General features: G+C 38.2%; 1 protein-coding gene across 3 annotated transcripts in view; it reads left to right on the top strand.

The window, feature by feature from the left end:
* Window positions 1-270: 270 nt before the first annotated feature.
* The window catches only part of LOC149027673 (DNA polymerase epsilon catalytic subunit A-like), a 73,887-nt gene continuing 51,275 nt past the window's right edge, over window positions 271-22,882 (top strand). For all 3 annotated transcript variants that reach the window (XM_089164741.1, XM_089164750.1, XM_089164735.1), the window contains exons 1-21: window positions 271-685; window positions 781-846; window positions 962-1,021; window positions 1,193-1,288; window positions 2,288-2,448; window positions 2,718-2,806; window positions 2,898-3,115; window positions 7,772-7,858; window positions 7,969-8,103; window positions 13,845-13,967; window positions 16,813-16,896; window positions 17,482-17,646; window positions 17,825-18,001; window positions 18,104-18,217; window positions 18,604-18,708; window positions 20,558-20,676; window positions 20,760-20,901; window positions 20,976-21,070; window positions 21,328-21,433; window positions 21,588-21,667; window positions 21,787-21,963. In XM_089164741.1, coding sequence (XP_089020867.1) covers window positions 533-685; window positions 781-846; window positions 962-1,021; window positions 1,193-1,288; window positions 2,288-2,448; window positions 2,718-2,806; window positions 2,898-3,115; window positions 7,772-7,858; window positions 7,969-8,103; window positions 13,845-13,967; window positions 16,813-16,896; window positions 17,482-17,646; window positions 17,825-18,001; window positions 18,104-18,217; window positions 18,604-18,708; window positions 20,558-20,676; window positions 20,760-20,901; window positions 20,976-21,070; window positions 21,328-21,433; window positions 21,588-21,667; window positions 21,787-21,963 — 2,552 coding nt within the window. In that variant the 5' untranslated portion in view covers window positions 271-532. The remainder of the gene's footprint in view (window positions 686-780; window positions 847-961; window positions 1,022-1,192; window positions 1,289-2,287; window positions 2,449-2,717; window positions 2,807-2,897; window positions 3,116-7,771; window positions 7,859-7,968; window positions 8,104-13,844; window positions 13,968-16,812; window positions 16,897-17,481; window positions 17,647-17,824; window positions 18,002-18,103; window positions 18,218-18,603; window positions 18,709-20,557; window positions 20,677-20,759; window positions 20,902-20,975; window positions 21,071-21,327; window positions 21,434-21,587; window positions 21,668-21,786; window positions 21,964-22,882) is intronic.

The raw sequence follows: 22,882 nt of genomic DNA, 5'->3' as shown, positions 1-22,882 counted from the left end.
GTGGTTATTAATTTCAAAAAGTACAAGGGATAAGGTGATAATCGTTATTCTAATGAAAGGCAAAATGACATTACACATCCAACTTTAACATAACACTATTAGAAGTGTGGGGTTAGGAGTAATTTCTTAAAGTGTAGGGTTTAAATGGTAATTAAGCTATAGTATAGGGACAAGGACAACAACAATTATCCTACGTTTTTTCTTTCGTTGGGCCATTCAACAGATCATGGGCTAAAACAAAGCAGAAGTGCAGAACTAGTTGAAATCGGCCCGGAAATGGTGGCCCCTACATTCGCCAGAAAGGGTATCCGACCTAAAAGGCAAATGACATTTGCAGGACTGCAGGAGAACGTTTAATAACTTGACAAAAAGAGCGGGAAAACACTCACCGACCATCGAAGGGATTTGAGTAGAACTGTTTTAGGGGTTTGGGAACTCTTCCCGCCCATTATAACGGGTGATGGCCGTGACGAGTCTCGTCTGAATCAGAGACACTGGCCGAAGAAGGTCTTCGATCCAACAGGAAGCAACAATGAATGGAGACGGTAGACGCAGAGGGTTCAAAAATTCGAGAAAGAAACAAAACTATATCCGCAACGCCGAGGAGGATCTCGAATCCAACCTAGGGTTTGAGCTATTCTCTGAAGGCGAAAAGAGGCTTGGATGGTTGCTCACTTTTGCATCTGTGAGTAGTTTCATCGGATACTTGTTTCCCAATTTTCGACTCATCTTCTCCCGGTTCATTATATTTGGGGTTCCTTGTGTGGTTATCATTTGCAGTCATCTTGGGAGGACCAAGACACAAATAAGACATATAGCTGTGTCGATCTATACTTTGTTACCCAGGTGAGTTCTCTTATTCGTATTCAATTTAGTGGTAGTATCGATGAAGTGGTTATTTCTTGTTACCCAGTTACTTCGGCATGTTTTCAAGGTGTTCTTATAATTTTTCTTGCATCAGGATGGGTCTACTTTCAAATGCAAGTACAAGTTTCCTCCTTATTTTTATGCCGCGACAAAGGTATATTTCAAATCCATGGTTAAAAGAAACCAATCGAGCGATGGAAAGGAAAGGGGACTATTTTTGTGTTTGGAGTATTGTTCAGCTGATGGACTGTTGGCTGATTTCATGTTCTGTGTTCTCCTTGTTAATTTAATTTCCCTACAACCTCTGCCTAATTGTCAATATTAGGAAAAAATGGAAATAGATGTTGAGGCATATCTTAGGCGACGCTATGAAGGAAAGATTTCTGACATCGAAATTATGGAGAAAGAAGATCTTGATCTGGTAAGTTGTTCATTCCTATTATCTCATGAGAATTTCTCCCTCTGAGTTCTGCTTAATATTTTGCTTCACTGAGGTATCTTCTGCTAATCATCCACTTTTTCATCCTTATTCAGTGTTAGGTATTTCTATTTTATATTTGTCTGCACAGTCATCTGGGACTAGACTATCACTTTAGAATATCAACCGCTAGAGGAATAGCTAAATAGATAAGTGTTAAACTGGAAATCCCTTACATATGCTGTCTTTGCAGGAATGATGTGGAATTTGTTAATTATACATTATCGAAATAAATATGCCGTGTGGGAATTACAAGGCAGGTGGATAGAGTGTTGGAGTATTTTGCTAACCCGTTTGCTTGCCAGGAAAATATTCAATTCCATTTTCCATATAATAAGTTGGACAAAAATAATTGCTTTTGTACATTTTTTGGGACATTGGTGAGGAGGTATAGATTTCTTTTCAATGCAGTGATCAAATTCATAGAGAATGTTTATTCACATCTGCTGTTTCTGTTGCTTAAGAGTGTTATTGGACGTTTCTCATGCTACATCATTGATATTTAAGTGTCTTCATGTTTAAACACTTATTAATTTCTTACTGGGTTTATTTGATCCTTCCATAGATTCTGTTGAGAAGCATACATTTTGACTTGGTTTACCTTGATTGTGTTGTAAGTACGGAGTACCTAAATGATATCAGTGCATAGAGAGTATCTTAGTTAGATATGGCAGTGCAAAACGCTTGTAGATATCCTTTCCAGTCTCCCATAAAATGGTTTATGGCTGTGTTTTTTTCTTCTTTTTCTTCCCTTCTTTCTTTCTCTCTTCATGTATCATATTACTTAAATTGTATGTATGGCTTAATGTGTGTCACAGTGTTTGTTTAGTATGTTTATTAGTTGCAATTGTTGAGTTCCCCTGAATTCATGCTCAATGGCAATGGATGTAATTTTTTTGTTATTTTACTTCTTATTTTAATCAAATGTGTGAGCTTTTTCAGAAAAACCATTTGTCTGGTCTCTGCAAATCTTATCTTAAGATATCCTTTGATACGGTCCAACAACTGATGCATGTGAAGAATGATCTGCTGCATGTTGTTGAAAGAAACCAGGCAAAAGTTGATGCTACAGAGGCATATGAGTCTATATTAAGTGGCAAAAGGTAAATGTTAGCTGTCCAAAGGCATTCTATTGGTTGCAAGGAGTAGCTCATTTAGTGATTCTTCATTATTAGTGTCCAGGTTCTTTTCTATTTTGTACCCACGGGAGGAAACCAAATTGCTACTAATTACGTTTGTTGGCCTTGTGTCTTGTTTTGAGTAGCATACCCTGTAGGATTTTAAATGGTGTTTCATTAATACTTTTTGCTTTTTTTTTTTTTTAATTTTAAAATATTTTTAAATGGTTCATATGTTTTACCATGGCTTGCAGCAAGACGAGACCTCATGACTTCATAGACTGCATTGTTGATCTCCGAGAGTATGATGTTCCTTATCATGTCCGCTTTGCCATTGATAATGGTGATTGACCTGTGTCCTGCTAATATTTTTGAGCTTAGCCACCCTTTCACTATTTCTGATATTTATAACGAACAGTTCTCATGCAATGCAGATGTAAGGTGTGGGCAGTGGTATGATGTTAGCATATCTAGCAATGGTGTTGTTCTAGAGAAAAGGAGTGATCTTCTACAACGTGCTGAAGTTCATGTTTGTGCATTTGATATTGAGACAACAAAACTTCCTCTGAAATTTCCAGATTCTGAATATGATATGATAATGATGATATCATACATGGTAGATGGACAAGGATATCTTATAATTAACAGAGAGGTGTGTTTACAAACCATGATGTCTCTGTCTGTCTGTCTGTCTCTTTCTCTCTCTTTCTCTCTCGCATGTACCCCCCATAGCCCACAGCACCACAAATACATAATTTTAGAATGATTTGTGCAGTATCCTTTTTTCTTTTTCTTTTTTCAATTACCTGTTCTTGGCTGCTGTTTACATTATACGTACATAATTCTCTTATTTGCTTCATTCTTGAACTTGGACAATATCTTCTAGTTAGTGAAGGGGAAACCAGGTGACTATTGCATAGACCTATTCTGATTACTTACTCCTGGAAACCAAAATCTTCAGCTATCAGTTACAGGTTTGAAAGGTTAAAAGTAATCAATTGAATACCAATACAAAACCCATCCTTTCCCAGCTGGTCTAATTGCATGGTGCTGTGAGGAAGTGTGAGAGTCTGATCAATTCATCATTATACGAAAGCGTATCATACATCAAACTAGAAAGGAGGTAAGGAAAGAGAAGAGGCACTGTGATGAAAAATACAAGAGTCTCCAATTCAATATATAATCAGAGAATACTTAAAGAGGTTTACCTGGTTCATTCAAGACTGAAAAATGTCACATTAGGGTGCCAGTTTTACTGGCTGGGGTTGGGGTATTCACACAAAAATCAGGGTCCTTGGCATGTGAGCCAGTGCAAACACCATTTGGTGAGTTATGAATGAAAGTCATGCATCAATACCTTGTATAAAATTTTAAAATGAAAAATAATTAATGACGAGGATCTCCAATGATGATAATGTATATCTGCTTGCATTTGTGTATTTGTCATGTGGATGGAACTTTATATAAAAAGTGCCTTTTTTAAATAATACAGCATTGTATATCTGATGGTGTATATCATCAGACAATAACTCCTAATATCTCAACACTTCTGTTCACTGTAACTTTGGCATACCTAGTACACATATACGGACAACATAGGGAGGATAATAGATGGACAACCCTATCGGAAGGTCCAAGCTCAAGTATATGAAGGTACCAATGATCTTAACTAACTCATGTGGGACTGTACTTCTATAATTCCCATTGTTTCCACAAGTTAAATGACATTATTAATTTATCACGAATGTTATGAATACCAGGCATTTTCTCTATATTATATGGGCTTGAACATGAAGGTGGAATCTGTTTCATGTCAACAAGTCTCACTGAGCAAATTTGGAGAAGAACATAATAGTGGGTAAATAGATATTTATTAAAGGCATGTTATATGTGTCAAAGAAAAGAGTTAATATCAGACACACCCAAATATTTTGCCCTAAAGCACATAGACCCCATGAGATTGTAAATACATAACAGTACACCCCTGAATTTATGTTTGTCCAATCCAATTTGGTGTTTCCCATACTTCTGAATGGAAAAATTGCAGTTACCATAAAGTGAGCTACCAGGCCACAAATTCAATTTCTCCAAGGACACCTCCCCCCCCACCTCCTACTTACGTGGTGACTTCTTAAATGAAGTATATTTGAGGTGTTAGTATCATATGTTAGGTTTAAGACAAGAGGAGAGGAGAGAGAGGGGAGAGAAAGGAGGAGAGAGAAAGTAATAAAAAAAAAGAAAGAGGAAATCCCTTGTTGGCTCTGTGTATTCGAAATAGTCGTTAATTGTTCGGGATATAGGAGGGAGAGAGGATTTTAATTGAACTAGGATCAAGACACACACGTGGAACAGGAATATATAAGTGTTATCGACCAACCCATGTATGTTATAAGTAGGTGATTCCATTTAGTAGACAGGTAGCATTGAGGTTTCCTTTTTTATTCTATTGAAAAGGCATATTTATAGATAGCTTGGCTAAAATTTTTCAAGGAAATTGGAAGTCTAAAAAATAAAGACTTTAAGAAAATAGAAAGTATTAAATAAAAGCTAAGAAAGCAACTAAAATAAAAACATCCTTTAAAAAACTGCTAAATTAGTAACAAGCTGAAATTAGAAACTACCTGAGATTCTATTACAATGAGATAAAGTATGCTTTCATGATGATTGTATTGGTCCTGGTTGCAGTGGTCCAGTGGATCTCTCACTAATTTCTCTGGTTTGAGGTTGACTCTTGCATTAGAAGAACAAATAGGTTTTTTAGTTATTTATATTTAATTTTTTTTTTTTTTTTAAATTCAATCAGTCAAAGTCCTAACTCCTATGTATGTTAGGATTCTGTTTAGTTTGTGTAATTTAGTTCTAATTCTCGGGATAGTTGTGTTATATGAAGGACTCCCACTGTAAGCTTACTAGTTCCTGTGTATACCCCATCTGATGAGAACAATCATTGGTTCCAATAATTTAGCTTTGCAAATTGTGGAGAGTTTCTAAATTTTGATGTTTCCCTGGTGGTTAAAATGTCCAGGAGGGTTCCTGTTTTGTTTTAGGTGGTTAGAATCCCTAGTTCTAGGTGTGGCTGTGGATATAGTCTACTGGAGCTGCCATTACAGGCTGCTGCCTAGGCAAGGAGATCTACATTCCCTTCCACCTTCTTTCACTCTTAATTTCCTTTGATTCTCGCCACCATAGCTCCAGCCTTCATCTGCCTCATTTGAGTACCATAAACCCTGAGCTTTTTGAACCTGCAATTCTGTTGATCCAGCCATCAACTCAAGTCCTAATTTCAACCATAGAGACCCCCCCATAAGTCCCTGATGCCAGCCAATCAAGCCTCCTTGTCTCGATTATCCTAATCCCTCTTCAAAAGGGGTTCTAGGAGGATGCCTTCTTTGTATTGTTTTTCTCTTTTAATATAAATCTCACCTATCAAAGGGGAAGGGGAAAAAAAAAACCCTAAAACCTGCAACTTCTGTTTTCCAGAATGTTAGTCATCAGAAATCCTGATCCTTCTGAGGAACATCCCTTCTATAGTATCTGCACTAGACCTAAATCTTATCCCCTAACACCCCCTCAAATGCCGTTGACCAGTCAACCCTAAATTTAGTAACTCAAATATAGCCATCAGAATTCATACCAGAGCTTCCTCTAGACCTGCTCATCATTCCCTTGAAGCCCCATCCGCATCTGATCACTGTAACCACAACCCCCTCCTACCTTGGCAATTGACTGGATGGTTTTGAATTTCATTGAGATCTTGGCAGATTTGTCCCTTGGTTGATCCCTTGAATCTGAAGTTTCATCAGGACCAGTGTTAAGTTGGATGATGCCAAAATCAGCTGTTATAAGGGGGGGGGGGTGGAGTTCTCTTTTGGTAGTAGTCTAGTGCTTTTATCTGGAGATTGCAAATAAAAAAGAGAAACAAAGTATGACCGGAGAAGAATACTTCCAGTGTTATGTGGGGTGTCCCCCGTTTTAAAATTTATGTGAAGTGTATACTTCAGCCTTGATTCTTATGAGATGACAGTTAATTCCAATGTGATAGTTCTTATCCTGCTTTATGGGGTTGTATGTGTTTGTGATTTTTTCATCATTACTATGAAGGGCTGCATTATTGGAAGGTGGATCTCTCTTTCTTCTGCTGGTTTTGACTCATGTTGTTGGAGTTTCTTCGTTGGCCTGAGACCTGTCTGGCAATACTGGTCTGGAAGCTTTTGGATTTCCCCGCTTTTAGTTCCTGGCAACTTCCTCTTTGCTCTACAAATGATAGTTGCATGCTTTACTCGTGTTGGTTTATATGACAAACTTGATGCACACCAAGAAGGAATTCCACTTGTTCAGTAGAAGTGGAAGCCCAAGCAACTCACACACCCCACAGAATGAACCTCTGCCTCTCCATTTTGTCGGGTTATTGCCTATTGCTAATGCAGCCTTAACCCTGCTTCTGCCGAGAGCATGTCTCTAGACTTCAACCCCTGAGCAATTGGTCACTTGATTAAAATGTTGTGCTAGTTATTTGAGGAGAAAATCCACAGTAAGAATATATTCTTTCTTTACACTTCAAATTATATAGGTTCTGAACATATATTACTGTTTGACGTCTAATTTTTGCATGGACTGTTTGGGTTTTCTTCTAATTTCTAGAGGTTTCTCTTTCCTGGAAACATAGTGATGCAAATCAGGATCTGCAAGAAGAAGGAAAAAGAAGAGAGAAGGGGGAGAATGGAGAGAGATTACCTGGACTAGAAAGAGGGAAATCCTAGAGGCACAACAGGATTCATAATTCTCCATTGGGCTGAGGCCCACTGCTTGGATTAAACTAAGAATCCTACTTAGGAATCACATTGCTATCAATACCAAAGTAAAAAAAAAAACAAAAACTTAAGAGTTAATTAATAACAATGACTAACTTAGACTATGACTCAGTTTAGACTTCTCACATTCTATATTTAACACTTAATCTGCTCCTCACATTATAATATTCAACACATAGCTTGACATACATTTCATTTCTTCTTTTTAGGCAGGTACCTCTGTTAAGTTGTTTCCATGTTTTTGCTTACCAACAATGAATTAGGTAATCCATTCTGATGTCTAGCAATAATCATAACTCTTCAATATTTGAGTTGGTAACAGTTTATTTCTGATTGCGGTTACCGGTGCTGATAACAAATGATAGAGATACTGTACTATTTTAGTGAAGCGATAGATAGAAACATTCATGCAGTTAGTCTTGCAATTCTATATTATGGTTATTACTTGAAATGTTTAATACTCAAATGGATAATTCAATAATACCATTTTGTTTTAGTGTGTTGGTGAGGACATAGAAGATCTGGAATACACCCCAAAACCAGAATACGAAGGGAGCTTCAAAGTGAAAAATGTGAAAAATGAGGTAATTGGGTATCATTAATTGTTTCTTTGATAGGGCATATGTCTTCAAAGTGCGACTGTGCCTGTTGTTTGGTTCATATTTTGCCCTTCTATATTTGTATGAGCTTGCAGGAAGAGCTTATTAGACAGTGGTTTGTACATATGCGAGAGGCGAAACCTAGTATTTATGTTACATACAATGGTGACTTCTTCGATTGGCCGTTCTTGGAAGCTAGAGCTGCTCATCATGGAATTTTAATGAGCAAGGTATGCTATAGCCTGTGTAATTCCTTTTTGACTTTTTATTTTTGTTATCACTCACTACCTGACAATGTGTAACTTGATCGAGATGCTGGCCAACTTAAATGTGTACATAACTCTTTCACTTTCTTGTCAACATAAATTTTCCTCTGTTGACAACTTTTGGTGGCTTAATTTCCTAATCAAATTTCTGAATTTCATTTACTTCTAAATAGAAAGCCATAGGATGATTTGAGCAAAACTGTGAAATCCATATATATTTGTATTTTACACCAACATGTCCGTGTAAACAGTTTTGGTGTAGTTAAGTTGCTTACAATAGTTTTATGCAACATTGCAACCACCATGAATATAATTGTAAGTGATGAGTAATAAATAAATGAATTTAGAAATAAAATTTTGTCTTTAGGGTCTGTTTGGTTACATGAATCTAGAGATTTCAAATCTCTGTATTCATAAATGGAAAATTTATACCCGTTTGGTTGTGTGAATCTTTGGATTTATGAAATCTAGGGTTTCACCTTTTTACACTAAAAACGTGAATTTGTAGTTTTGTGGGTATGAGGTGAACCCCTACTATAAAATCACTAAACAGTTGTGCATTCACAAAATCAGGATGAATTTTCAGATTTCATTCCCTAGATTCAGGTTAAACAAACAGTTAATTTTATGAACCACAACTCCATAGATTTGAAATCTCTAGATATTTGAAATCTCCAGACCCAAGTAACCAAACAGGCCCTTAAGAAATGTATTCAGAATAACTGAAAAGTTATTGTCTTTGTATTCCAAAATAAAATCCGAACTAAAATTTGTTTAGATGCCTTGGTCTATACATAGTGGTGTTTGGTGTTTGGTACAATGTCATAATTTGGTAGGTAAGGGTGAGTCCACGAAATAGAGGGCCCTATACCCAACTCATTAGTCAAATACCAGTTTGAAACAAGAAATAATTAATTAAAAAGTGAATTTCAAGTTTATTTACTTCACAGGATTGCCCTTTCATATGGTGGCACTTTGTTGACTTGTCACTCTTTATTTCCATTTTAACGCACTTCTATTTCTTTTTGGGGTTGGATTTTGATGGTTGAGTGGTATGTTGTACCTATAAGGCTATGACATGGGCCTAGTCTTTATTGCTTCTTGTCTATATGGTACTAACTAAACAACAACATTCATGGTCATGGAATGAGATCTCGTGAGAGCTCCGAAGTCCCGAAACTCGACCAAGATCTTGGTCCACCCATATGCTTAAGTCCCATATTTCGAGCGAGATAGGTTGAGATCACAACATGTCTCGCCTTCGCTCGCCTCCCAACTAGTTGAGACCATCCTAAACCTCATTTTTTGCTGGATTGATGCCGGATCTTGACCTGCAACAAAGTTTATCAAGAAAGGAAGATCAAACAAGGCATTTGAAAAAGTTCTTCAACTAAGGTCACAATAGTTATTCATGGGCCCAAGCCCAAACTGCAAAAGAAATCCCGAGGTCCAAAATGATTTGAGCGGGACTCCCGTTTTGTCGGAGGGAAGGTTGTTGGCAACAGAATGTGAAGCATGAGCCATACTCGATATTTTTGTTATGAACTTATGATGGTTGTGTTATTGTATTTTTGAGAGTCGAGAATGTGATGTTCTATTGTTCTTGTATGGTTGGAAGTCTGTTGTATTTAAGTTATTGTATCTTATCACTTGCTTTTGATTTATATGTCCTAATGGTTCCATATTCATGTTTTATAACCTTACATGTTCATCATGCAACATTTCGGTTTTAAACTTAGGACTAAGTTTGAACTTTTACTTAGGGTTGTCTTTTCACAAATCTAAGGCCACTAGTGTGTTTTTAAAGCCTAAAATAGGCTAAATACCAACTTTGAGCCCAACTTGAGCCTTAAAACTCCCCAAGATGGGCCCTCGAGTTCACTTGGGTCGGCTTGAGGAAAATACCAGATCTCGAGCGAGATCTCACTAGTCGAGTGAGATCTTGCTTTTTCTCAAGGGCAAGATTGCCCTCGATAGTGAGATTTGGTACAATGATCGTTGGCTAGTAAGAGGGGAGGGGCTAGGCTGGGGGGGTTGGTGAGCTGGGTTGGGGTGTAAGAAGAGGGGAGAGAGGGACAGGGTTGGGAAATGGGTTGGGTCAAAGGGCAAGGAGGAGTATTTGGTTTGGATGGACAGAAGGGTTAGGCTGAGAGAGCTGGGTCAAGAGGGAGGGAAAGATGGGTTGGGTGGGCTGTAGGTAGAAGGGTTCCAGAAGAGGAGTTAATTGTTGAAGTGACAAGGATAAGCCTAAGGGGATCTTTGGTGCGAGAACCGGCAGATTTGGTCTAAAGGGGTTTGGTTCAGGGGTGGTTTCTTTGGGATCAAAGGTGAGTCAAGGGGTTTAGTTTGGTAGACAGTGGTTTGGCCTGGCGTGCCCTGTTCAAAGGAGGGTTCATAGAATTGTTCTCGTGGTCTAGTAATAAAGGAGGGGTGAGAGGGTAAGCAGTGGGACCCATTTAAGTGGTGCAGTCAAAGGGATGGGGAAAGGGGGAGATGGGTTGGGGTGGCCCTACTGGGGATACTAGGTCACAGAAGGTATTTCGATGGTTACAAAAGAGGAAATTTTAGGGTAGATGATGACTTGCAGGTGGGCAAGATGGTATTCGGGGATGGAATCAGGTGGTCAGATGCGAGGGTCAGGCATCAAAATATAACTCATGGACTGGCTGTATATAAAAATTGTACAGTAGTGGTGTCTAGCAGATGCAGGTGAGATTCTCCCATAGCAGAGGAGTCAGCAGCAGTGATTGCATCCTATAGGAGCAGCAGTGCTAGCCCTAGGGACAGATTCACCCTCGGTGGTGGGGAAGGAGGGTTTAAACTGCCCGGCGGTGAGCCAGAGGCTGACTGTCATTCCTTCTCCTTTACCGCCAGTGTGATCGTTTTCTACCTCGGCTTTTAGTTCTGGTAGGTGTTGAGGAGGGCTCTCCGATGGTAGGAGATGAGAGATGACAGTGCAATGACAATAGTGGTTGACATAGTGGTAGCAGCGGCATGGCATTTGTCTTCATGGTGGTTGCATTGGCAAGTTGCAGCAGCGATGATGACTCAGTGACAAGTTGCAGTGGCTTCAGGATGTTTTTCACAGCAGGAGGCAGATGAGTGTCCAAAGAGATGGCAGTGGACATAGTGGATAGGGAAGACATTCCATTTTCATACAACTACGTAACTGTCTTCATCCTCAATGGGGAAGGAGGGGTTTGCATAGAAATCTACACATTCTGGCGTAGGATAGCCTCTCCATTCTCGGGGGCGGGCTTTCGATTGTAGAGGGGTTCCCACAACGATCTGATGTGTTTGAGGCATTTTTTGTTCCAAAACTCTAGGGGGAGGTCAGGGAGGGTGATCCACAGTGGTAATGAGTTGAAATGATCTAGTGGAGCTTGGGGGATGGTTCCCACTGTTGAAGAAAATGGGCTTGTTTCCAACAAGTCTGGGGGCTTCATCCAGTGCAGCATCTTTGGAATTCATTGTGGGGAACTTGAAGTGGAATAGGCCGTTGTTGAGGATGAAGATGTCCAGGTTACCTTGGACTTTCCACTGTTTGGAGAGAGGCCTTAACAATGTTGAAGAAGGGCCTGGGTCCAACGAACTGTCTGACGAGGGTGTACTTCCAGAAGTGGATTCCAGGTTCAAGGGCTGAAGTAGGGCAAAGGGCTCATAAGGAGGAGTCATCGGGGGGGGGGGGATATAGTGAAGGCTAAGGTCTGAAGTTTCAGAGGAGGATGAGGGAATGGAGGGGGAGAAAAGGCAGGTCTAGGTTCTGATTGCAGAGGGTGGAAGGGTGGCTGGCAGTTACAGAGGTCATCCATGTCTCAAGTCAGCTCTCTCTCCGTGAATCTCTGGTTTTCTGGACCGCCTACCAAGTATGCCTTTGTTTATGGCCTAAGTATTTGCCACTAGGGAGGATGGGGCTGAAATTATGTGGACAGGTAGATCCTTGGTCTCGTGCTCGTTTGTCAGGTTCCTTTCCAATCAGAAATTGATAATTGGCAAATTAAACCTTGAAAATCCAGGACTGTGGAGAGGGTTTGGCAATCATACTGTCAATATCTATGAGAATATAGGATTGAATCTGCCTTTGAAATATGACATTTGGCCAGTCCATACCATTACTGTAGCAATCAAATGGTTGGGATTGCTGGTGATTCACCCCATTTAACTAGTGCCGAAATCGGTTGGGAATCTGAATGATGGCACAGCACAAGCTGCCATACCTCTGGAGGGCAATTGAAAAGTCATTTCAGTTTTCCTATTCTTATGTCTTCCTTTGCGGAGAATTCCTCTTTTGCCTGTGAAATAGCATCCCTTTTGGAGTAAGATACTGAAAGGCTTTTCCAGCCTGAAGAAGAAAAGTTGCATAAGCAAAGGAATAATATGATATGACATTTGGCCAGTCTATCAAATGGTTGGGATTCCCAGAAATTGCCTAATCATTCTTTTTCGGTGTAGAACACAAGTGGTGGTAGGAAAGACCTTTTCACTTCGCTAAAATCCTATTATGGGTATTAAATTGCAGTAGTGGTTCTTTATGGTGATCACTTGTCAACTATTGTTAAAAGAAAAGAAAGAATTTGTTGGCTTTTATGCAGTATTATAAAAAGTTAAATTATTCCCAGTGGTAGTAATATTGGAAATTGATAAGATCAGTATGTTTCCCATATATAATGGCTGCAAGAAGACCAGATGAATTATATTCATGAGGTGATGAGGTTGGATCATCACTCCTTTTAAGTGAACTATCACACATTGCAAATTGGTGCAAATCTTAAACAATTGGTGATTGCCTGATTGGTACATTCCTTGAGTGAACATAAGGTTGTTGAGGTAGCTAAGTGTACTAAATAGAAAATCAGTAAACAATATATTGTGAAAGAGTTTTTCAGGTGCCCAAGGGAGGATTTAGAGTTTAATATATGTTGGTCAATCCACTGCTCATGCGAGCATGTGTCACTTGAATGGGTCAAAACTTCTCAGAGTGAGGCTTACCATGCATGATGCACCTTTGGTAGAGTTTTTTTTCTTCTTCTTTTTCCCCCCCTCCTTATTGGCAACTTGTCATGTGAAACGATGAACCATTTGTAGATTTTTGAGTGTGGTATTCTAGAGAATTATCGAGTTTTTGTAACAGGATTGAGTGATTCTGGGCTATATCGGCGGTTTGCCAGCTTCCCAGTCACACTGTCTCAAACATTTTTATCACCAACTATGAGGTATGCATATGAACATGGTGAAGTAAGAAATAACATGACAGACACAAAAAGACCATTTGGTTGAGTTAATGAACAGCATAAGAATAAATGTATCTGATCATTTAAAATATTTGTCATCTAAGCTTGGCTTCTTAATCCAACTATATGTGCATTGTGTAGCCATGTTTGTCCTTTTTGTTTATTCAAAACGATTGGGCTTATATATTCAGTTTGAAGTTAATTAATGTCTTCTTAGGCAAATATTTTCCAGAATCAATAGTTTGATCCTATTATGATTTACTTATGCTTTTAGTTTTGAAGGTATAGTTATTCTGACTTTCTGATTATTTATCTATTTGGAGCAGTGAACACGTATTTAGTGCCTAACTTTTTCCAGTTGGTACATTAACATTTATATCTGTATGCATTTTTGGTCCTTGTGAAAGAACTTATATCTAGTTGCAGCTTCTTCATTCTGGATGCCTAATCTTCACTTCATCATTGAGCATGCAGGAGCTGGGGTTTCAATGTGACAAGATTCAGGGTGAATGTCGTGCTAAGTTTGCATGCCACCTGGATTGTTTTGCTTGGGTGAAACGTGATAGCTATCTTCCTCAAGGGAGTCAGGGTTTAAAGGTGTGCTTTTAAATCAGGTTCATTCATTCAATTTTCTTAGTTACAGATAAGAGTGTTGCTAAGGCATTTTAGAACAGAATAACACAAGAAAGAAACTTGTGGTGGTTCTTAATCTTGGATAGTTATAAATGACGGAAGGAGGCTACAGACTAAAAAAATTGAAGTTGATACTTCTTGTTACCTCTAAGTGCAAAACTAAAAAGTAAAGTGTTATGTGCATTTGTGCACTATTCTTATGTGTAAATTGCTCAATTTTTGTTGGTTCTGGATGTACTTATAACATAGTGACTGGCATAATCGATTTTTGTGAAAATGCTTCTTCAGACTAGGTATTTACCTTTTATTCTGCTCTAGATGATCCATCAGACAAGCTGTTCTTGTATATTGTAACAAAATGGGATTGCTGGCTGGAAAAATAGACTTTAATTCGAGACCACTCGGTCTCAGATGATTCATGTCTGTTTCCAAAAGTTTATGGTTGGATGCAATTCTCATTTTTTTATTTAACTGAATGCCCTCTTCTATAGATAGCCTATCACCTTTATGTGTTGTCTCCAAGATCTCCCTTATTTGCTTAGCTGCCCTGAGTTTTTGGAATAAAGAAGTTGCTTTTGGAGTAGTGTGATCAACATATTCCTTTCAATTAAGAAGGGTCATGCAGTTAAACTTAGTGAACTGGAGATGAAGATGTTTAGATGGATGAGTTGACAAACTAGGAAGGATAAATTAAGTATTGATCCTAGTAGAGCTTATTTGGGAGTAGTTTGGATACATGATAAGCTTGAGGAACTGGTTTGAGGTGGCATGGAAACTTTCAACAGAGGCCTTCGGATGCTGCAGCGTAGAGTGATTTAATTCAGGTTGAAGGAACAAAGCAATGGGTAGACCTAAAATGAGTTTAGGAGTAGTAGTGAGGAAAGACAAGCATAAGATCAATGCCTTTAGGCTAGGGCTTTTGAAGGTTATTTCCAGAAATCTTGAATCCTCGATTGGGTGGGCATACACTACAGTAGATAATGGATGATGGATGTTGGGTGTTGAGTTCCACCACACAGACTGAGCGGAACACACAAGGGTGTTGATAATATGACCGAATCCGTAATGACCAGTTGGCAAAGGCTTGACAGGCACATTGGGAGTGACCTCCCTCTGCACGAACCCAGCCTATCCGGGCAATCGTCTCCGGCTTCACCAAGGTGAGACCGACGTGGTACCTGAATTTTTTTCTACGGTCCATGAGCAGGAACCAGTTCTCAGCTATTAAAAAGGGACTTAGCGATCTAATGCTTGCTAACTTGAACGAATTGTAAGACTAAGGTTCTGTAGAGTGTTTTGCTGACTCCAATCAGGCCATTGGACCTTATTATCTCATCTCACTTTTGGTTGACATTTCAAATAGTATGGGAATGGCTGCATTTTTGTAAGAATCTGGATGTGGATGCATGCATACGAAGCATCTAACAATACTGGCTATACATCAGGAAAACCAGGACTCTTTGTAAGGTTACTTTTATTTCTTGTTATCAGGAAAGCCTAACTCAAGTGAAACTGACGGAATAGATCTCCTTTTCCTTTCAACTGCTCCATTCTATTTATATATATATTATTCTTTTATGAATTGTTGGCAACTCCTCTGGATGACATGGCATTCTCGTTCAAATATAGGCCGGCTGTACTTGTGATGGTTCCCAAGGATCCAATATGACCACTTAGGTCTACGTTGCCACGATATTGTTCTATGGAAGCGGGCAGGCTTGGCTTAGAAGTTTGGCCCAGTTTTTTTGGTGTCGTTGGCCGGGGGGGGGGGGGGAATTGACCATAAAAAGAACCTTGAAGAGCGCTGATCAGAGTGCAAGGATCCAAGTGTGACCCTTTTATTTGGGATAGGTTGAGTTGCTTTGTCGTGTTATTGTTTATGTTAATTAATCTTCCACTGCCACAAGGACAGGAGTATTTTGCTCTTGGAATGATGTTGGGTTATCTATATATACAATGGGAAGGGGCTGCCTCTAGATATCGGCTGTAATCCCTTGCAGCAGCCTTTTCTTCTTCCTTTCTCTTTGTCTTCCATGTTGTTTGTTCTGATTATTAGTTGCTGGTTTTTCTACGATGTATCAAGAAATTCTTGTCCTATATTGTACAGTGTCGACAGACACAGATGTGACAAAATACAGTATGTGGGCTTACAGATGATGGTTTACCTATATTCACGCTTTGCTGTCTATATAATCACTCTGGAGCTGGCTACGTCTCATTCATTGAACCATTTCTTGAACCTTGTTATGCCATGTTCTATCAGGTCCAAGAACTTGATAGTGGTTTCAAAATTTACTAAGGAGATTACAACTACTGTTTTCTTTCAAAGAAAGAATTGAGGATCTTTTTGTATTGTTTTAAATTGCTTTACTCTCCTATATCAGTTAAGTGAAAAACATACAAAGGGAGAACAACTAAGTTCTTGCATTATAAACTGCCCTGGTATCTTTTCATTTCCTGCAGAATGCTCTGCTGGTATCTTGACGGTTAAGATTGCAAATCATTGCTGAAATCTGCTGACATTTGAAGCATGTTGGGACTAATATTATTAGTCTCTTTATTTATTTATTTATTTATTTTTAACTCAAGTACCAATATAGATCGATCATATCTGTGATCTGAGATAGAAAAGTTCATTGCTTTCAGAGTTTATTTGTTGTCAGATCTGAATTATGATTTTATTTTTGCTAGTTTTGCTGCTTGCTTTTTGTTATTAAACTTCTTGAATTGCTTTGGCTTTTCCTCTGCTTACTTTGTTACATTATTCTTTTGAGAACTGTGACTCTTATTTTCTTCCTTTTTATTTTAGGCTGTTACAAAGGCTAAGTTGGGATATGATCCACTTGAGGTGAATCCTGAGGATATGGTACGCTTTGCCATGGAACGTCCGCAGGTAAGTGTGACTGAAAATGGTTTTTTGTTCATCTCACAAAATTTGTGCAGCCACAAGTGGTTGAGTTTATGTAATATTGTGGGTGTAACATAATTGGAAGTCCATTTGTGCTGTCCTAGTGGGTCTGTCATTACGAAGGTGCTAAATCTTGGCTTTGAGGCCAGTTTTGGGACTGTAGTAGAGTGTTTCTGCTTATAATACCTAATTATGTTGTGCAATCGTTAACACGTGCGGGCTGAGCTCTCTTATGAAAGTCCACGCTCAGGTCTGCACTAAGTTGTGCGCTTGGATTGCTTCTTGCCTGTTGTACTTTATCAGACTGTTAATCACAAATGTTGGTCATGTTCCGTTTTAATTATTCATGGAAGAATTTGTGCCATGAGATATTTACTCTGCTGATTCCATCAGATATCTCTGAATTGTATTCTAAATATTTGTTTTTATGTATATGGTGTTTTAAATATTTGTTTTCATGTATGTAGATTGTCTTTAGATTTATTTTTTGGAGGGTAAACGATTGTCTTTAGATTGACAACAATATTATTGAAGTGGTTTTCCTTATTGTTTCAATAAATTGCATTGCAGACCATGGCTTCTTATTCAGTATCAGATGCTGTTGCAACTTACTACCTATATATGACCTATGTTCATCCTTTCATTTTCTCTCTGGCAACTATAATACCTATGCCTCCTGATGAGGTTTTACGCAAAGGAAGTGGAACTCTTTGTGAAATGCTCCTCATGGTCCAGGTGGGTTCTTGGAATTTTCCATTCCCATTCTTTTGTTTCTTATTGAGATGGTCTGTCTAATTCTTTAAGCTTCTTGAGCAATCCTCGTGTAATTCTGGTGTTCTGTCTCAAACCGAATTCACCTCAACATTATTGTTGAACTTGTTTTATGTGCAACTCATGTTTGGAATATTCACAGGCATACAGGGCAAGTGTTATCTGTCCAAATAAGCACCAAGAGGATCCAGAGAAGTTTTATAATAACCACCTTTTGGAGAGTGAGACGTATATAGGTGGCCATGTGGAATGCCTTGAAAGTGGTGTTTTTAGATCTGATCTTCCTACTAAGTTTCGACTTGATCCATCTGCATATGATGTAATTTATTTTCTTTTCTTCTTTTCCAAATCTGTGTGGAAGTGTATGATGCTGTTTGCTAAGCAGCTTGATTGACATCTCAACACTCTTTTCCATCTTCAGCTATTGATCAACAACCTTGACCGTGATCTGCAATATGCAATAAAAGTGGAGGGTAAGATGGACATTGAATCTGTCGCCAATTATGATGAAGTGAAGGATGCTATCATGGAAAAGGTAATTCTGTTTCTGTTGTCATGCTTTGATATTTTATTGAATACTGGTATCTGCTTAATCAATAGGCATTGTATCCCCCCACTCTTTGTTAAGCTTGATGCCTTATCTACTCTTCGTTTTTGTTTATATTTGAATATTAATCAAATAGTATTCATGCGTTACTGCCAAGGCCGATTAACCTTGTCATATGTGTACCAAAGGTTATCATTATTCTCATGTTTTAAACATTTTATCCAAGCCTTCTGTTTTCTATTCAATTGAACTTTACGTGTAAGTTACTAATGTGATTTATTTTCAGTATCTCTTCAATAGGTTGTGTACTTATGTTAATTCGATCTGTCATTTATGATGTATGGTGAGAGAATGAATGAATATTTCGTCTGCAGCTTGTAAGGTTGCGAGGTGAGCCTATTCGTGAGGAATGTCCTCTGATATATCATCTAGATGTTGCTGCAATGTATCCAAATATTATTTTAACAAACAGGCTTCAGGTAGGTTTGGTGCAGCCCTCTCGAGTTGTCATTTGTGAATATTGTTCTGTTTATCTTATACTGCTGCTCTAAGTATGTTCTCTATTTGGATGTACTTTGTTTTAAATATTGAGATTCTCTTTCTGTAAAAATTTCCATGAAAGCTCTGCATTGTAGTTCCTAATCAAATTTACCACACATGTGCCAAAATCTCTGGTGGGTGATGGATCCTTTGTATCTGCTTAGATGTGTATTATATGATATCCTCGGAACCAATTTTGATATTGCATATTGCAGCCTATGACATTGTGGAACTGGCTATTGTTATCCTGCACTGGTTAGAAGCCTGATATTCTCTTTGTAATAACTTCAAGATTTACAGAAGTGTCTAATTTTGAGTTCTAATTTGAGTTTGAAACCATGTCAGCCAGTGTAGCTATAAATATGGATGAATTGATGAATTGAATTTTTGATAAGGTACAATGACCTAGCATCTCCCTCCCTTGTGCAATTTCTTCCCCATATGTGATTTCTTATCTTCTCTTTTTCTCTTTTCTTCTACCAAGCATATGTTTTCTCAAACAACCTGATCTTCAACAAAAGTAAGTTGAATTATCCCAAACTCCAAGACTTCTTTCTCTAATCTTCTGAACTTCTAAATCCCCGAACCCTAACCATTAGAACAGTCCCAAACTTTAGAGATCATCCCTATTTACCGTTACCTAAGTTTTGTCCAAGTTTCATCATACTCCAATAAACTTTTATCCCATATCTCAAGAACCTTTTTCATCCATCTATGCAACCCATTACTCTAAATCTCCCCAAAACTATCCAACCACTATAAACCTATGTTCTTATTCATCTCAGTCAAATTTCCCAAAATCTTGTAACCCTAAACCCTTACTTTTTTGATTTTGAATCCTGGAAAGTTGGCCATAGTTGATCCTCTTCAAATAGGGCGACATCACCAACATTTATATGGATCAGGCTTAGCTTGTCACCTTGAAGTGTCACCTTGAAGTTGAGATTTGACTTTTGTCACAGTCCGTGCATTCTGTGAGAGTGGGGAGAGGATTGAGTCTCAACTGAGCAGATGCCTTGTCCTTGGTAGATGCAAGGGTTGCTTCACTCACTTTGTCTTGGGTCATCAACGATGAATAATTGGTAGCCTTCACTTTGCCACTCATTTTTGCAATTTTAGTTCCTTCCAGTTGTTTCCACTTTTATGTATTCTGAGTCAGCTTCTATGTTTGTTTCCTATTCATTCTATTCATTAACATTCTTTTTGCTTCAAGAACTCTAAACCCTTTAATTGCATATTAGGTTATTCAACAACTCTAGGCATACATTTTCTTTATGTCCAGTGGGATTCCTTGTGTATCATTCTTAACCTTATATTATAGTGTTTGAAAAAACCTTTTTGCTTCTTGTAGCAGTACTGCTACTTTACGTAGACCAAACTGAGCATGTTTTATCTCCTTGCATTACTATTCCAGTATCTGAAGCCTTTTGTAGACCATCTCTCATATTGAAAGAGCATCTTTTGTTGCCAATACTTAACTGTTTAAGTAATATAATCGTGGATAGCTTGTTTTGTTGCCTGTCCAAAACCATACTTATGCTTGATTGATGGAAAACCCTATCTGGAATGGCTTGGTGGAGTCAGGGATGTTTCATTTTGCTGGTGTTATCCGTGTCAGGGGTATATCATCTGATTCACAATGTAAACTTGCAATCTACTTCTCACTACCACTTTTTAGCAGTTTCTTCTTGCCCTCTGGGTCATATTGTGATAAAATGATATGATGATTTGTTTATGAAACTAATTAATAATTTGAGAACTGAATATTCTATTTTTCTGCAATTACAGCCACCATCAATAGTTTCAGATGAGGTTTGCACTGCATGTGATTTTAATCGTCCGGGAAAAACTTGTCTACGAACGCTTGAATGGGTTTGGCGTGGAGAGACTTTCATGGCGAAGAAAAGGTTATGTTATTCTTTCACTGCTAAATTTTAGCCAGTGATTGCTGCTGACATTTGTTTCTCAATGTCAATTTCACAAATACCAGTGACTATTATCATTTGAAAAGGCAAATCGAATCAGAGTTCATTGAAAGCAGCGATGCTCAGTTGTCAAAATCTTTCCTTGACCTGCCTAAATCTGAGCAACAGTTAAGGCTGAAAGAGCGGCTTAAAAAATATTGCCAAAAGGTAAAACCTTTTTGTACAAGTATTTTTTTTTTTGAAGCACAGGCGACTTGAAACTATCGTTTGGTTTGTAACAGGCATATAAGCGGGTCCTTGACAAACCAGTCACAGAACTAAGAGAAGCTGGGATTTGCATGAGGGAAAATTCTTTCTATGTTGACACTGTTCGCAGGTTATTATTTTACTTTGGATGCTCAGTTTTTCCTCCATACTTCCGAGTTCCAAGTAGCCAAGAACATGCTCCCTTTGAAGGTTCACTGCATTTGTGTGGGGGAAGTTGTGAAGCTTCTGGTGATATGCAGTAGAGTTTTCATTTCCTAACTGTTTTATGCTGAATAATTACTGCACATAGCACCTTTAAATGTGTTCTTGGTTGCAAGTTTATCATTAATTGGTATTAATTGATATTTTTGAGGCTTTTGACTTCAGTTTCAGAGATAGAAGGTATGAATATAAAGGACTAAATAAAGTCTGGAAGGGGAAATTAGCAGATGCTAAAGCCAGTGGAAATCCTATAAAGGTCCAGGAAGCACAGGTCTGAGTGCTGTGTAACCTTTACTGACCCCCACACCCCCCAAAAAATGACAAAAAGAAGAAGAAGAAATGAAAGAATTCAGCGTAACATTTATAAGTACACATTTTCATTGCTATGTGTGTATAAATATATATGAATATTTGGTTGTTTGCAGGACATGGTGGTTGTCTATGATTCCTTACAGCTTGCTCATAAATGTATACTTAATTCCTTCTATGGATATGTCATGCGAAAGTGAGTTTTGATGCACTACTTGAATGTACCATTCCATTTACATGTTTTATCTGCCTTGATAGTCTTTTAGAACCTACAATTTACATCTATGTTTTTTTTCTTCTTTTTCTTCCCTTCAGGGGTGCTAGATGGTATTCAATGGAAATGGCTGGAGTGGTCACTTATACGGGTGCAAAGATAATTCAGAATGCTCGCTTGCTGGTTGAAAAAATTGGAAGACCACTGGAATTGGACACAGATGGTATTTGGTGTGCGCTTCCTGGATCTTTTCCTGAGAACTTTACCTTCAAAACAAAGTAATTTATGTTTGTTCTCTCACATCCCTGAAGTGTTTATCTTTTCTGCCATGTAACCATATTTTTCCAGTTGGAAACAGATTCTTATTAGTGTATTAACCTACTCCTTATTTCATGCTGTGTCTGGTTGAATGACATGAATGGAAAGCAAATGCTTTTTGAAGCAAAATGGAAGTTCAGGGAACTTTGGTAATCATTACCAAGAATGACTGCATTACTAACCTAAAAACATTATGAATCTAGAGATGAAGCTTTGTTTCTTGATCAGATTCACTGGATTTTAGAGAAAAAATAAGTCCATGAATGCTTATTGTCCATTTTTGGTAAGATTTGATGGAATTTATACAATCATGAGTAAAAAAATTTTCAATTTTATTTTCAACTAAATCTGCCTCCCTTATTTACCTTCCCTTGCAACCATATGTGCCTAATTTTGAAGAATAGATTTACTTCTTTTTGGGGTGGGGTGAACATGTATTCACTACCAAAAGTGTTCAAGGACTGTAAGATTATCCCATGTAAGACCCTGACCACCCAATATAGTGGTGCTCCTGGATATGTGTCTTTGTGCATGTAGCTCATATGCATAAGAGAAGGGAGCATGTGTACCCTAATAAAAGTTGATGGAGGTTAAAAGGGGGGGGGGTCCCAAAGAACAATTACTTATAACGTGATCAAACAAGGAAACTGAGACTTTGAGGGAGACACTAGTGCTGTGTGGAACCATTGAATGAGGTCTTGCTGATATTTCCAAGATGTCTCTCACTTTGTTGAATGTCCAAGATGAGCTAAGGAACACATTGACACCGAGATCTTGATATTTCAGTGAGATCTCAGTATTTCACAGTAATTATATGCTTAAAAAAAGGATTTTGGTGTCCCACCGAAACCTGGCTTTGAGTTGAAAAAATGAAATATG

The sequence above is a fragment of the Hakea prostrata genome, chromosome 1 (assembly GCF_041222555.1).
Source record: "Hakea prostrata isolate BN-2017 chromosome 1, UWA_Hpros_2, whole genome shotgun sequence".
Lineage (NCBI taxonomy): Eukaryota > Viridiplantae > Streptophyta > Magnoliopsida > Proteales > Proteaceae > Hakea > Hakea prostrata.
Note: the sequence above shows the minus strand (reverse complement) of the source record. Positions and strands in the feature narration are given on the sequence as shown.